The sequence below is a fragment of the Akebia trifoliata genome, unplaced genomic scaffold (genome assembly GCF_017979445.1).
Source record: "Akebia trifoliata isolate Shusen 1 unplaced genomic scaffold, ASM1797944v1 Contig00257, whole genome shotgun sequence".
Taxonomy (NCBI): domain Eukaryota; kingdom Viridiplantae; phylum Streptophyta; class Magnoliopsida; order Ranunculales; family Lardizabalaceae; genus Akebia; species Akebia trifoliata.
The window spans coordinates 1-16,483 of NW_028236906.1; the positions used below are offsets into that span (position 1 = coordinate 1).

At 34.7% G+C, this 16,483-nt stretch overlaps 1 protein-coding gene, 1 long non-coding RNA gene and 1 pseudogene across 2 annotated transcripts; 2 read left to right on the plus strand and 1 right to left on the minus strand.

Annotated features, from left to right (window-relative positions):
• Positions 1 to 6: 6 nt before the first annotated feature.
• LOC147381785 (CBL-interacting protein kinase 5-like) lies at positions 7 to 645 on the minus strand (the record flags this gene model as incomplete). The annotated part of the gene is made up of 1 exon (XM_086429981.1): positions 7 to 645. A coding segment is annotated over exon 1 (636 nt), but the record flags the coding sequence as incomplete, so codon positions are not given.
• Positions 646 to 5,044: 4,399 nt separating this feature from the next.
• On the plus strand, positions 5,045 to 6,504 carry LOC147381786 (phospholipase A1-IIdelta pseudogene; annotated as a pseudogene).
• An 8,539-nt stretch (positions 6,505 to 15,043) lies between these two features.
• LOC147381787 (uncharacterized) lies at positions 15,044 to 15,500 on the plus strand. The gene is made up of 2 exons (XR_015174361.1): positions 15,044 to 15,203; positions 15,292 to 15,500. It is a non-coding gene; the product is annotated as an uncharacterized LOC147381787 (long non-coding RNA).
• The last annotated feature ends 983 nt before the right edge of the window (positions 15,501 to 16,483 follow it).

Sequence of the window (16,483 nt, forward strand, 5' to 3'; positions counted from 1 at the left end):
GTCATGGAAAGGGAGATATCCCGCCAAAAGAACAAAGAGAACCACCCCACAAGACCATATATCGGCTTTCGCACCTTCGTAACCTTTCTTGTTAATAATCTCTGGTGCAACATAGGCTGGTGTCCCACACATTGTATGGAGGAGACCATCTTGCCTCTGCGATTCGCACAAAGCGCTAAGCCCAAAGTCGGAAATCTTAAGGTTCCCATTCTCATCGAGGAGGAGATTCTCTGGCTTGAGATCGCGGTGGTATACACCTCGGCTATGGCAGAAATCAATGGCTCCAATCAATTGTTGGAAATACTTGCGAACCTCGTCTTCCTTGAGCTTTCCTTTCGCGACCTTATTGAAAAGTTCTCCACCCTTCACGTATTCCATCGCAAAATAAATCTTGTTTTTGCTAGCCATAACTTCGTTGAGCCGAACCACATTGGGGTGTTGTACAAGCCGCATCACAGATATCTCCCGCTTTATCTGATCAATCATCCCAACCCTTAGAACCTTCTCTTTATCGATAACCTTAATTGCGACACTCTGACTTGTTCTTAGGTTCCGAGCATGGTAGACCTTTGCAAAGGTACCTTGGCCGAGCATTCGCCCGAGCTCGTACCTTTGCATTAAGATAGTCCCTTTCTTCTCCATTGATATTCCTCCTTCCAAACAAAGCCAAATCAAATAAACTCGAATTATTGAAGAAGACTGCCTCTTGCATTATATTCTGTTTTGGCTCTGAAACAGAAATAATTAATGATGGTGATCTTAGGAAGGAGGATAATATGAGAAATTAAACCTGGCCCCTCTTGGGGCAAGTTGAATTAGATTTCTCCTCTTGAGATTTACAAGTAATTTCTAAAATGGAATTGATCTCATATGTACTTTAGCTAACAGAAAAACCAGTCCTAAATATAGTAAAAGTTTGGTTGAATTCTGTATGGAGGTTATATATGATGCTATATTTAGTAAAACATGGACAGATTATCTCTATCAATATAACTTCCATAGTTCCATGCATTTTTTTTAAAAAATCCAATTATGAACATCAGGTTTGGTTTGAATTTTTTGAAACTTGAAACAAAGAAACAAGAAATTGCTAACCTTCTCTACAGAGGGTGCTCAAGATCCAAGACTATGTGCGGTTTTTGAGAAAAAATTCTCATGTAGAGGAAATATTAGTGTCCATCCTAGGTGTATACTTTAGTTATGTCAACCCAAGATTGAGGCTATTTTATGGTCCTTGAGATCTGTGTAATGTAAATCTTACGATCAAGACGTGGGATTGATCATAGAGATGATTGCCGAGGTATCCTCCTAGGGGGTGGTCACAAACTTTCCTAAAAGGACAAATTAATTTTTGGGTTTTGGGTATTTTCTTAAAGAAAGAGGATATTGTTTTGTGTGGATGACAAAGGATGGACATGTAGGTTAAATTCATGGAGATTGTCCCATTGTTGGGGAGATTGATTCCAGTCCCATTTACAAGTTAAAAGTTCAAAGAGAGAAAAAGATCTAAAAGAATGTTTGTTCTAAGGTTGTGAACAAAAGTGACTCGTAACAAACATGAAATCCAAAGGTACGGATAAGTGTTGACATGACAGTGTTTTAAAATGAGCTGTGATAATCTGACACCCCCCTCTGACATACGCCCTCATCATAGAACCGTAGATCATTTGCCTCGGGCTGCACAAGAACAAGATCTAAACCATTTAAATCTTCGCCAAAATGTAGAAATATTTCTCAATCACTCTTTATAAATCAGGACTCCACTGTGGTCCATAATTGTTAGATTTTCAGTCATCCCATGGCCATGGCTTGATTGCATTATTTGTGCAATCTATGATCTATATAGCTTGACTGTGATCAATATCTTTCTATGTTACCACCTCCAATTAGTTTCAACAAAATGGTTCTTTATTAATATTGCTTTTTAGGCAGAGAATGACACATAATCCCAAGGGGAGGAGGGGGGATATATCTTGGTTGATCTAATATTTATGAAGTGATCTCAATCATATAAATATGAAATTCAATGTTTGTGATTCATATGTATCTATATAACACAAATATCAAGGATATTTATTTTGAGGATAAGTCTTAATCGTTGGATTTCATGTTTACATGAATGGGATTATGTGTTTTTTCCATGTGTCATTCTTTATAGAGTGATTAACAAATCCCAACCCATTTATAAATGATGTAGGACATCTACATGCATGAGGAAGATTAGAGTTTTCAGATCGAGTTGACTCGTTTTCTTTTAAGCTATTTCTTGTTTATCAATTGAATCTATTGATTTAAATTAATTTTGTGTGTACCATTGAGCAAAAATTCTCAAATTTTTTTAATCTATTGATTCACACGTTACAACTACGTTAATAAATATTTTATTAGGGTTCATGTAATCATCACCTAAGATTTCATCAATAAAGTTTGATCTTTACTCATGCATTTTAATATGATGTAATAAGCACTCAAGACTTCATCAAGTGCAATGTTGTAGCGAAGTAGTAAAATCTCGGGAATCCAAGGTTAATCGACGAAGATTATGTAAAAATTGAATTAAAATACGGCTGAGGTAGAAGAAGATTTGACCTAAACTATTAAACAAATGATTTTTCACACTATTATATGAAATAGAAATTAAAAGATTTAAAATAGAAATTAAAAAGTGCTAAGGTACTGAGGATTCAGTTAAAAAATCATAATTTTATTCGTTCAACATTCTTTTTCGGTTAGGTTTGAATAAAGATTATCCTTAACTGATTGATATAACAATTAAATAAAAAATTATTTTCTAAAATATTTTGAAAAATATAAGGTTGCCACATGTTGGACATCCACATACCACATAGATTTCTTAATCAATCATTATATCAATTATTCATAATGAATCAAGAAAATTTTCAAATATTCAATGTGAGAATTGTAGACAAAAATTCAAAAAGAATTTATAGATATATAATTAAATAAAAATAATTAACTCACTTTAAATCAATCCAAAAAAATATAAATATTAATCCAACATTATTAATCGAAATAAAATTACAATCTTCGAGTTTAACTATTAGTTTTAATTAGGATTTTAACCAACAAACTCTATAGACGAGCCCATCAAAATTATTGAATAAAACAACTAGAAAAATAAATTAAAAAAATATTAAAGAGAGATTAAAGAAGGAGAGAAATTAGAGAAGAAGAAGAGAAAAATAATTAAAAATGTAGAGAAATAAGTAGTGTTAAGAGAATAGAGAAAGATAAAAATTAATTAAAATAGAAGATAAGAGATATGAGATGAGAGAAAATTTAACATGTGAAAGAAAAATAGGGATAAATAGAAACAAGAAAGACTTGGAGAGATGTATATGATCTTTTATCGTGAATGACAAATGGAGAATAATATATTCTTAATTATGAATTAGAAATTTTAAGATTTTAATAGATATAATGAAGTGTGATTTCAATCGGTAGAAGAAGAAGATGCAATTCAAATTAGTTCATAGGGGTGGAGTCAGGATTTTGCTCATGTGGGGGCAATCAAAAGTAGGATTTTTTTTTTTGTAAAAGTAATAAAAGGTGAAAAAAAAAAAATCTATGAAGACAATTAAAAGTGGAAGTTTTTTTTTCAGGAGGGGGGCAATGGTGGTAAAAATTTTTAATCTTCCGATAATATCTATTGCAATAGCTCACTATCCATACGCTTTGAAAATTCTTGTAGGGCCCACAGCCCCCATTGTAAATCTACCAGTTGCGGGTATCTTTTCCTCTTTGCTTCGTTACGTTTAGATGTGTGTGTTGATAGAGAATTTAAAAGAAAAAAAAAAGGTAAATTAGTAAATGCCATTTACATTTAAAGTGGGTAAATAAAGTACTTTTGGTGTGTGTGCAGCAAACAGACGGTCCCTTTTTTTAAAGCAAATAAGACAAGCCAACCAAACCACACATTGTGGGGTCATGCTTAAAAAATTCGTATAAGACAAGCCAACAACTTTCATTAAATTCAACTACCCCAATATAATACAGTAGAATGATGATGAATGCAATTGATTTTTAATACGTGACTGACGTGGCAAAAGCACCGAATCACAGATCGTTTTCATGTGTATCCCGAAGAAAAAGATTTATGATTCTATGCCCTTGCCATATCGACCGCATACCCAAAATCAGGTGCATTCATCATGACTTGTTAACATGTGTCCTAAGGGCACAAAGTAAAGTGCAATGAATACATTTTGAAAATTATAATCGAAGGGTGTTTTGGTAAAATAAAAGCTTTTTAAGGGGCATTTTCGATACAAAATCCAATTTTCAAAGAGTATTTATTGCACTTTAACAAGTGCCTTTAGGCACCCGTTAATAAAATTCTTTTTTTAAATCCTATTTTCGGATGAATTGGGATCCATTGTCTCCTAAGAATGACTCGTGAAAATAACACATGATGTGAACCCTCTAAATGAAAAATCATTTTATAAGAAAGCCAAATAATTTTAAACAATAACTTAAAACGTGATTTTTGAGAAAATTAATTTTTTTTTCCTCTGAAAATGCCTAGTGAATGAAATGCACTTGAATTGCATGTATATTGCCTAATGAAATCATTTTCCTCATGTTTCCCATCTATAAATAAATAGTTGGATGAAGTTGTCGGTGGGGAGTAAAGAGGTCACCTATAAGTATAAATAAATGAGTCGTGCTGGAGTGCACAAACGGAGATACAAAGTGACAAAATGATGTGGTGTCGCACACATTACCATAAATGCTTTTCCACAAGATACAAGTAAAAAATATCTATGGTTATGTGCGTGCCACCGCATCATTTTTGTCACCTTTGCGCATCCGTTTGTGTCATTCCAGCATTTTCCTAAATAATAAGTGAGGAGGAACTGGACTTCATTCTGTAAAATGGAGTGAAAAAAAAAAAAAAGAACAGAAAAGAAATGGTATTTCTTAAGGGCATCCAGTATGATGCTCTACATCCCATATTTGTTATCAAATTATCAGGACATTTAACGTTTCCAATACATGTTACCGTCCTTACCATTAAATCACCGACCCCACCAGTTATTAATAATCTAAATCGATCAATAGATAGATAGACAGATATTTCCTTGGGAACAGCCATAGTTTTTAAAATTCAAAATCTTGAATCAGGTCTTTTGGTTTTTTCTTTCACTTATGGATTATACATACCAAGCTAGCTGACTAGCTAACAGTGTTTCTTGTCCTCTATGTACAAGAGCAGTGTCAGCTCTTCTATCTTTATAATAAAGGTAAATCACCTTGCATCCATAAACATCTTTCATCTCACTTACATTTTGATCTCTCAGCAAGAACAAGTATACATAGTCATCTATCTTTGTTATGGAGCCAACATGGGAAGAATTATTAGGGAGGAATCAGTGGAAAGGTTTGCTAGAACCTCTAAACCCAAGCCTTCGGAAACTTATCCTTCAATGCGGTGAATTCTGCCAGGCGAACCGCGATACATTTGTTGGAGATCAAAACTCCAAATACTATGGCAAAAGCCGATATTTCAAGAAATCATTCTTTGAAAATGTTCAACTCCAATTGACATCAGATCACTACTTCGTCAATACCTTCCTCTATGCGACGGTCATAGTTGAAAATCAAAATCCCGAAACCAATTGGGCTGGATATATTGCTGTCACCTCTGATGATCAAGTTAGTAAAAATTTTGGCAGACGTGAAATTTATGTCACATGGCGTAGTACTACGACAGATCTTGAATGGAAAAAGGATGCTGAAAGCGAGCTTGCATCAATGAAGCAAGTGTTGAACCCAATCGACATCAATGATGATTCATTGAAGGTCATGAAGGGTTGGTTCAGCATTTACACGTCCGGCAACCCAAAATCGACTATCACCATACCTAGCGCGAGAACCCAACTTCGAGCAAAGATTGAAGAATTGGTGAATCGGTACAAAGAAGATAATCTAAGCTTAATATTCACAGGCCACAGCCTCGGTGGATGTCTATCGACACTAAGTGCATTTGATATGGTCGAAAATGGGTTGTCACATATCCCTGTAACAGCTTTTATATTTAGCAGCCCAAAAGTCGGGAACAAGGCCTTCAACGACAAGCTTGAGTCATTCCCGAACCTCCGAATTTTGCACACAAAGAATGTGATAGACTTGGTACCAGGCTACCCCATTCAGGTCGCATATGTTCCTACAGGCCTCGAGTTTTTTGTGGACTCTAGGAAGTCACCATACTTGAAGGATTCGACAAAACCCGAAGACTGGCACAACTTGGAAGCTTTGCTCCATATTATTGCGGGTTGGAATGGAAAGGATGGAGAGTTTCAGTTTATGGTCGAGAGAAGTGTTGGCTTAGTTAACAAGGAAACTGATTTTCTTAAGAAAGAGTGCATGATTCCTAAATCATGGTTAGTTGAGAAGAACAAAGGGATGGTGATTGATGAAGATGGAAAATGGATTGAGGCCCCAGCATCTAAAGAAGACTTCCCTGCCCCTGAGTTTTGAGTACTTTTGTGTACTTTTGCTTTTATGGTTGAATAATTGGAAGCTAGTTGTTCCATGGGTTAGTATTCAATCAGCTACGTTACTAGTCTATTTCTCATTTCTTCCTTCGTTTCCCTTTCCGGGTGAGAAGCTGTCTCAATCACTCACTTGTATGCGTCTACCATTACTTCTAGATTAAGTATTTTCTATTACATTTAATTCAGAAATCAGAAATTTATTCAATCTTCTTCTCTATCTTTTCATAGAAATCAGTACCCATTCTCTCCAACAGAATTATCATAATTTATCACCACTCCATCAAATACGTTCCTTATATCTTCTTCAACAATGTCCAAAATTTTAGAGAGCGAGAAAGCTCAATCTCATCAAAGATTCTTCCATTCCGTTCTCTCCATATGTGAAAAATAACTACACAAAAACTTAAACAGAGAGCGTGATAGACAAATTTGCTTGGGAAATCTGATTCTTTTCAAAGCTAGAATCTCATCCAATGCCGAACCAATACCCACTTTGGAGACCCCAAATTTTTTAAGCACCTTTTTCCAAATCCACCCGCTAAAGGAACGACCCAAAAAAAAAAAGATGGTCATTATTTTTCGAAGCCTTCTTACATTAGATGCATCATGAAGCAAATGAAAAGCCTCATTTTCGAAGCTTCTCCCACGTTGTTAGCTCCTTATTTATTGTAAGCCATGTGATAAAAGCGTGGAACACTTTTGTGGTTCCAAATAATCTTCCGCGAATGCACATTCGTTGGTTCACCCTATAATGCACATTTAGAACTGAATTTACCGTTTGGGCTAGCAATTCAAATAGGGCCATTGTTTATTAAGCGTTTAGGGATTAAAGGTACTGAAAGACTAGATCACAGACTTCCTCCATTTTAGTATTAAATGGCATCTTTAACTGCCAAGAATTCCCATCTAGAAAGTCTATGACTTTTGCAAAGAAATGGATTATACTATTTTCCAAATTGGGAAATTAGAGGCTCACCTTCAAGATCTTTCCACATGAGATAGAGGCACCGTCATGCAATAAAATTCTTACATATATAGCATCTTCTTCGACCATGATAATTTCCACATGAGATAGAGGCACCGTCATGCAATAAAATTCTTACATATATAGCATCTTCTTCGACCATGATAATTTCCCTTCAAGACCATGAAACATTTTGTGGAATTTCTGCACTCCAAATGTCTTCCCCATATCTTTTCCTCATCCACCTAGCCCATATATAGGGTCTTGTTTTCAACCATAATCTAAAAGAGCTTCATCATACCAACTCTATTACGGTCTTTGAATGCCAAGACCCCCCCAGTCAAGAGAGAGATGCGCATTTTTTTCCAATTAAGCAAATGGATTGATCTATGAAGAGAAGCAACCTCCCCCCCCCCCAAAAAAAAAAAAAAAAAAAAAAAAAAAAAAACACACACACACACAAAGGAATCTACTGAAAAGATTTTCAATTTTTTGAGAGTGCTATGGGGAATATTAAAGGAACTCGATCAATAGATCTGAAAGCTAGAGGACCGATTTAATAAGTTCTAAATGACTCGCATAGAATAGACAACGAGCTCTCCAACCTTCTATTTTCTTTTAAATTTGTCCCACCAAAGGTTAGCTCATAGAATGATTAAGCGGAGAAGAAAAGAGTGGAGGACCTACGTATTTGACAAGAAGACTACCTTCTTTAAACCTTAGAATTTCAAATGAAATATTTTCCTAAACACAAGACCCGTTAAGAAAATTATACTTTTACCATCATTATCTTGGAGCTCAGAAACTAGATGGAAAAGATTAAGGACTTTTCAGATTTAATTAAGCGAATTGGTTTCATTTGTGAAAAAAAGAAAAACATCATCCACAAAAATAAGATGAGAAATCCCAGGAGTACTGAAAATAGAAGAAACTTGGATTAAGTTTCCCTCTACCTTCTCTTGAAGTAAACAAGAGAATGCTTCCGTTACCAAAGTGAATAAGTAACGGAAAGGGGATCTCCCTGACGAAGACCTCTTCCACTAGGAAAATGCGAAACTTGTCCTATTGATTAAAACTGAAAACTTGGCCTAAGAAACACATTCCATAATCCAATTTATCCAACAATTCGAACAACGTATTTGGAAAAGGATTGACATCAGGAACAACCACCAAACACAATCAAAAGCTTTCCGAAGGTCTATCTTAACACATAAGAATTAGGAAGATTTTTTAAATAGAAGCTTTTAATTAACCATTTCACGTGCTATGAGAATTTTATCCTAGATTTTCCTACCTTTCACAAAAGTCAGTTGAACTGGACTAATGATAGAAGGGAGGCAAACAAATTAAAGAATCTATATATTAGACAAAAAAATTTAAATGATTTTATACATACAAGAAATTACCCTAAAACTTTCAAGATGTCTGGATTCAAATATTTTGAGATTTAAAAGAAAAAAAGAGTGGCATTCACCTATTTTAAAACTATTCCATGCTGAAAATAATTGAGAATAGCCTCACAGACATCAACCCCTATTATATCCCAATAGGAGGTGAAAATTAAAATTCCATGCCAAATCCAAAGCCAGGCTAGTAGTATATTCAACATATATATATATATATATATATATATATATATATATATAGTTATTCAATTTTATAAAAATGTGGAAAAATTAATAAAACAAATAATTGAATGTACTACTAGCCTGGGATTCTTAAAGAAAAGGTGTTGGATTTTTGTCCACTTATCCAAGGGTCATAATTTATAAACTTGTCTAGGGTAAGCCAACCACAGCCATTGAATTTGACTACCCCCAATGTATTAGTGCTGCATCTCCTTATTTTCTTTTTCTTTAAACAAAAAAAACCCCATTTTTCTAGTAGAGAGAATAATAATGATAAACTAGATTTGAGAAAAACTGTTTGTTTGGAATTTCTTTTTTCATATAAGAAAAAGATAATCATTTGGGTTGGTTAGTAATAATAATAAGAGTCCCGATAAATTGACGCGGTTGACATGACAGTGCACAGGATCATATATCTTTTTCTTCGGGATATACAAGGAAAAAGATTTGTGGTTCTATGCACATACCACATCAACCGCATCAGTTTTAGCGAGGCATTTTATCATTAGTCCAAAAAAAATGCTATTAGAACTTTTCAACCCCTAACAATGAAATTATTTTTCAAGAAATTTTTGAATGCGTTTGCACTTTAACCAAAGAATGTGACTTGCTAGAAAATATTTTCTCTAAAATGTACATGAATTGCATTCATGGCCACGTCATGAAATCATTTCTCACATGTTATCTATAATGTAATCCTGATGTCTGATCGATTCTAAAACTTGATGTGTAAAACAAATTAAAAAATAGAGATATAGACTTTGGGTAAGTCGAATTCGTTCCACAGGGACAGTTGGGATTCAAATGTTCAATCGGTTAAAAATCAAAACAGAGTTTTAAAACAGATTCTTTAAAAACAAAACAGATTTGTTGCACAAATAAAATGGAAATCAACTTATAAATTGGAATCAAAACAGAAAATAGAGATTGAAAATATAAGAAAGAGGCTTAGAGAATTCAAGTCTACCATTGCAAGCCATCCAAAATGCTAATTAATTCTAAATATAACTCAATCCACGTAGCAAGTCATTGCTCGTGGATTGGAAGATGATTCGATGTAACCATTGATTGAAACCCAAAAGTCTCCATAAAGATCTCTGATTTAGACAAGATTATCTGACTTATGCTTCTATTCATCACAGAGCATGAGTGTTCTTGAACTTATCTAAGTAATACTCATCAAAGCTTGAATTAGAAGCATGAGTTAGATGATCTTATCATAAAGAGATTCACATATTTAACATGTAAAACTGAAATAAAGAATTAAAACAGCATAGGTAGGATGAACTTGCTCCGGCATCCTTGATCTCTCTAAGGAGGATCTAGCCGATCATTGCAAGAATCATATTGCAGCAATAAGAAAGTAAAAAAAGATAGTAGATGAAGAAGAGAATGTAAAACAGAGATGCAACTTGATTCCTTCTTTGATGGTTTCTCCAAAGAATTACAATAAGAACTAATGGGGGAAAAATTAACACAATCAACTCTTGATCCTCTCACTACTACAAAACACTCTCTCTAAAAGAAAAACTAAGAAAAATACAGAGAAATTAAGGAGAAGAAGAGGGTCAAGAGGACCCCTTCTCTAAAATCAACTGTCTAATTTATAACATTCGTAATCGGGTTATTGGATCAACTTTTCAGATGATTCGCTACGAAAGAACCATTCAGTTACAACCACCGAAGTATCTGGAACATCTTGTACAAATCTCGAGAAAAATTCCTCGAAATCACCGCGGAGCACCAAGGCCTAACTGCCGCGCGGTGACGTGGTGGCCAAATTCATCGAGATTTTGTTGGAAGCTTCCTTTTTGCTCGCACATTGTAACCGTCTTTGTTTCGTGATTTGATAACTTTCACGTACGCTTTATTTATCTGCAATTAGCAATAACATCTCATTAGCTCTATTAATTTGGATAAATATTTAATTTTGCAATTATTTATGGGAACTAACATTTAAATATTAATAATCTTCGTAGAATTACAGTCCCAAAATTGAATAATTGGGACCTTATCAATGTCGCCTCAAACAAGTATGATGCTTTAAAACAAAAGAGAAAAAGTGAAAATACATGGTACTTCCCAATTGCATCCAGTATGATGTTTTACGTCCCATTGTCCATTTTATTTGTGATCAAAACATTTAATGTTTCCCAACGTATATTTCCATTCATCACTACAACTTTTTTGATCTATAGCGACTGTTAATAGCAGCGGATAATTTTATCCGCCTCTGTATTTATTTTTATTGCAACAGATACTTTTATCCGCCACTATAAATAGAACTTGTTGCAGTGGATACTTATATTCGCCGCTATAGGGCCCCCTTACCCCAATTCAGTCTATATAGCAACGGAAAAATATATCTGCTACTACAAAATCATTGTTTTGATATAAAACGCTATAGGGCTCGCCCACACCCCGATTTTTTAAAATGAATATAGCAGCGGATTATAGTTTTCGTAGTTATAGAATACAATTTTTTTTTTTTTTTTTTATATATAAAATTCAGTTTTGTGAGTTTTTTCTATCAATTTTTTTAAAAAATTGAATATAACAACAAATTATAGTTTCCGCGGCAATAGAGTATATAAAAAAATTTCAATAATTTTTTTAATTGACTATGACAGCAGATTATAGTTTCCGTAGCGATAGAGTATATAAAAAAAATTCAATATTTTTTTTTAATTGACTATAACAACGGATTATGGTTTCCGCAGCGATAGAATACTATTTTTTTATATATAAAATTCAGTTTTGTGAGTTCTTTCTGTCAATATTTTTTCCAAATTGAATATAACAGCGGATGATATTTTCCACAACTATAAATTTTTTAAAAACAAATATAGTAGCGGAATATAGTTTTCGTAGTAGAATCTGATATATACCGTCGGTTATAACAGCGGATAGGGAGTTCGGCTGCAGTATGATGGTTTGTTGTAGCGAATCATTTAATCCGCCTTGAAAAGGTCCGTTCATAGTCAGCAGAAGGTCGATCCGTCTGTAAATTGTCTACACCCTCACGTGCAGAAAAAGAAATTAATTTGAGAGCGAAAGAACAGGGCACGAAATCCCATTTCCCTTTTCCCTCTCATTATCTCCCTCGTTACTTCGTCTGTCACTCTCTCTCTCTCTCGTTTTCATTGCCGTTTGTTGGTGCTTGTGAGAACACTTTGAAAAGCTAGATTGTAACATCCGGTAAGATCTTTCTCTCTCATGTTTCGATATTTTATTTTTTATAATTGATACTCTGCAACTCATCCATTTCTATCTGATTCTTGTTCATCCATGGATTCAACCACCCAATACGACTCAAATCTCAAACCCTAGAGTTCCATCGATTTTTTATTTGAGTTTCTTTTGCTAATTGTGATTTGTTAAACCTAGGTTTTTTTTTTTTTTTGTGTTAATTATTTGAATTTGTATATTGTGATTTGTTAAACTCAGATATCTTTGGATTTCTGGGTTCCAAGGTAGCTCATTTGGTTGGTTGTTTTAGATAGAATCCTAACTATGGATACATCATTGTTCTGGGTATTACTTCTGAAAGTTTATGCACTTTCTGAAACTAGTAGCGAATTTGTTAATCATTTGGTTCGCCCTTGCAATTTAACTCATGAAGTGGGGGCTCATTTCAGTTCCTTATTCCACATGTTATGGTGCTGTCCCAGTTAGATATCATTTCTAATTTCGAAGATGGCACCCTTACACTTTATGCCATAAAAGGATTTTATTGCGTTTGCACCTTTTAGCTATATTTTGGGGTATCTAGAAGGAAAGGAAAATCTGTTTAAAATGAGTTTATTGCTTTGCTTGAAATTGGGGTTCTTTCCTGCTACTCCAATCCTCTCAAGCAATATTGAAATTAGTACTTATATGGCTTTTTGTGCCTATGATCTTTAGTTGGCATTATACAATTGTTCATTTAAGTTATCTCTTGAAAAGTTTAGATGAACTAATAGTTTAAATTGGACAGTTAAGATTCTTTACAAGTCATCATTTCACAACGTTAGGAATATAGAACTACATAGTACAAGAATTTTGAAAGCCATCATACACTATAATCTTTAGATCTAGAACTAAACCCTAGAACATATTTTGCCGTTTTTAGTAATCTTCTTTCCCTTTAGTTATACACTTTTATTTTTTGGTAACCTACTCCAAAAATCCACCGTGTCTGAGGTTATTGATAAATTCATTTCAAGCAAAACAATTAATAATTTTTTTTTTCCTTCTAATTGCTGCTGTTGCAGGAGTTTGGATTGGTAGTTCTCCCTTCCATCATGCTTAACAAGAGCCAATGCTTCTAGTCAGGCCTCCCGAGGAGTTGAAACAGAAGGGACACATGGCAGGAGCTAGGCAGGAAATCAGGTACCACATGTACAGACATCTACCAATCACCCAGCCCATTCTCTGCCTCAGCCCTTCCCAACTGTAGCTGTTCCTTCTTATCAAACGGTGGTCTTCCTGCTTTGTATTTATGTGTCCCCCCACCTTTTAATTGCTTCTATTGAAAATTTATGTGGCTTCTTTTTCTTTAATTCAGCCTATTCCTGATTTTTGAACACACTTTCTGAGTTCATAAACCGCACGAAGCTGGTTTTATCAGTCGATGGTACTAACTTCAAACATGTTACCGAATTAACTTCTAATAGGAGTAAGATGTTGCTATTAGACTCGGGAACATGTCATCCATAGAGTCAAGAATGTTGAATGGCCTTTGAGAGATTTGTGTGTTGAGTCCCGATGACCATCCAATCATCTTGATCTAGGGGCGACAGTCTGCCCTGGCTGACTGAATCACTTCTACTTATCTGTTGCTTAACATAATCCTCTTTTTCTTTTCCTTTTTATATATAATTTTTTTTTATTTGATTGATGCAGGGAATCAAGCATCTCCTTCACCAACCAATATTGGAGATCAACAGAGAGTGGACTTGCCATCTAATGCACGTGAACTGGCAACACCTGAAGCACTATGCATCATTATGCGGAGAGCATAGCAACTTCTTAGTGGTCGTGCTGTAGCTGCACTTTCTGTATGTCCCCATTTTTTTAGCTTTGTTCGTAGATGTATAGCTTGGTTATCTCTTGTGCACGTGTGCGGCATTGTTTGTTAGTGCACACTTTGTGCATGAATGGATGTGCAATGCTGAGCTTTCAAGATCTTTAATTTGAGTGGTCTCAAAAGCTGATCCCAGGATTTTTGAGATAAGGTGAGCTGAATTCTCACAATCTCACCCATCATAAGTTTCTTCAAAGCTTTAATGCTATATATAAACACCTAGATGCCTTACTTCCTTCAAGACCGCAAGTCTTTTGTGGCATAATGCATCTATGCATGTTTGAGTAATCTTTTTGCGGCATTATTCACATATGCATATTTGAGTAATCCGACGGTGATCTCTGCAGATCTGACTGCTGGAAGTCCTCTATGACAAGGACATGTGTATTGGTGTCTAACATAGGTACGAAGTGTTAGACACACCGATCCCCACAATCCTGATATGCCAGCATATGTGTACAATTTATTATCATCTGTTAAGGGAGATTTTCTTTTGATAAAGTATCTCATCATGCATTCAACAAGCTTGTTGTGACATGGTGTCTGATGAGTCTATCTTCTAGAAATTGAGTGTTGTTATGTAGTGGTAAACAGGCATTTAAGTTGGCGAGTTTAGTATGGATGGTGTAATGTAAAAGTTTTTAAATAAGTAAATTTAGTAAATGGGCTAGATTAGTAGATATGTTTAAATTTGTAATGCCACCCAGATCTTTGCTGAAAACATAATGAAATGTAAATTGTGTGTGCATGCCCAAAGTGGCAATTGTTTTACGTTGACATCCCTTGCATCCCCCCCCCCCTTTTTGGTTATTTTTTCTTTGTTTCTAATTCTTCATTGTTTGTAATTTCCTACGTTTATGTAGAATATTGCAGGACGTTTGGAAGGAGATGGAGATTCTACTGATCCTACAACACGGAGCCAAATTCAGGCCGAATCAGTGCAAGCAAGGCTAGCAATGCAACATTTAGGTGCTCTTTTTTTGGAGCTTGGCCATACAATTCTGACACTACGTATGGGGCAGTCTCCTGTACGATTTTCTTCCTTCACATTTCTTAGCTTATTTTTTCTGATATTTCGAATAAATTTTGTGAGCAATTGTTATCGTGCAACTGCAGGCTGAATCTGTGGTGAATGCTGGACCAGCAGTTTATATATCTTCATCTGGGCCAAATCCTATAATGGTTCAGGTTAGTTACGATCTGTTTGATTGCAGGATATTCGTTTTCAAGGGAACACGGGTTCCTTTGGTAAATGGTAATGGGAACATGAATTCCACCATTTTATTGTACCCAGGAAAATATCAAGAAGAGAATTTAATTTATTATAGTTTTAAATAAAAATAGAGAATGATATACTCTTAATTTTGAATTAGAAATTTTAAGATTTTTATCAATATAATGAAGTGTGATTTCAATCGGTAGAAGAAGAAGACGCAATTCAAATTAGTTTGTAGGGCAAAGTCAGGATTTTATTCATGTGGGGGCAATCAAGAGTAGAAATTTTTTTGTAAGAACAATTAATGGTGAAAAAAAATATCTATGAGGACTATTCCATTTGAAGGGGGGAATGGTGGTAACATTTTTTTATCCTCCTCGTTGAAAATCCACCAGTTGCTGCGGATATCTTTTCCTCTTTGCATCGGTATGTTTAAATGTGTGTATTGATTGAGAATTTAAAAGATAAAAAAAAAGGTAAATTAGTAAATGCTATTTACATTTAAGGTGGGTAAGTAAAGTACTTTTGGTGTGTGTGCAGCAAACAGACGCTTCCTTTTTTTAAAGCAAATAAGACAAGCTAACCACAGCAACTGGTGTCATGCTTAAAAAACTCGTATAAGACAAGCCAACAACTTTCATTAAATTCAACTACCCCAATATAATATAGTAGAATGGTGATGACTGCAACTGATTTTTAATACGTGGCTGACGTGGCAAAAACACAGAATCCCAGATCGTTTTCATGTGTATCCCGAAGAAAATATTTATGATTCTTTGCCCTTCTCAAAATCAGGTGCATGCATGATGACTTGTTAACACGTGTCCTAAAGGCACACGGTAAAGTGGAATAAATACATTTTAAAAATTATAATTGGAGGGTGTTTTGGTAAAATAAAATTTTTTAAGGGCATTTTGGGTACAAAATCCAATTTCCAAAGAGTATTTATTGCACTTTAACACGTTCCTTTAGGCACCCGTTAACAAAGTCCTTTTTTTAAACCCTATTTTTTGATGGGTTGGGATCCATCGTCTCCTTAGAATGACTCGTGAAAATTACATGTGATCTGAACCCTTTAAATGAAAAATCATT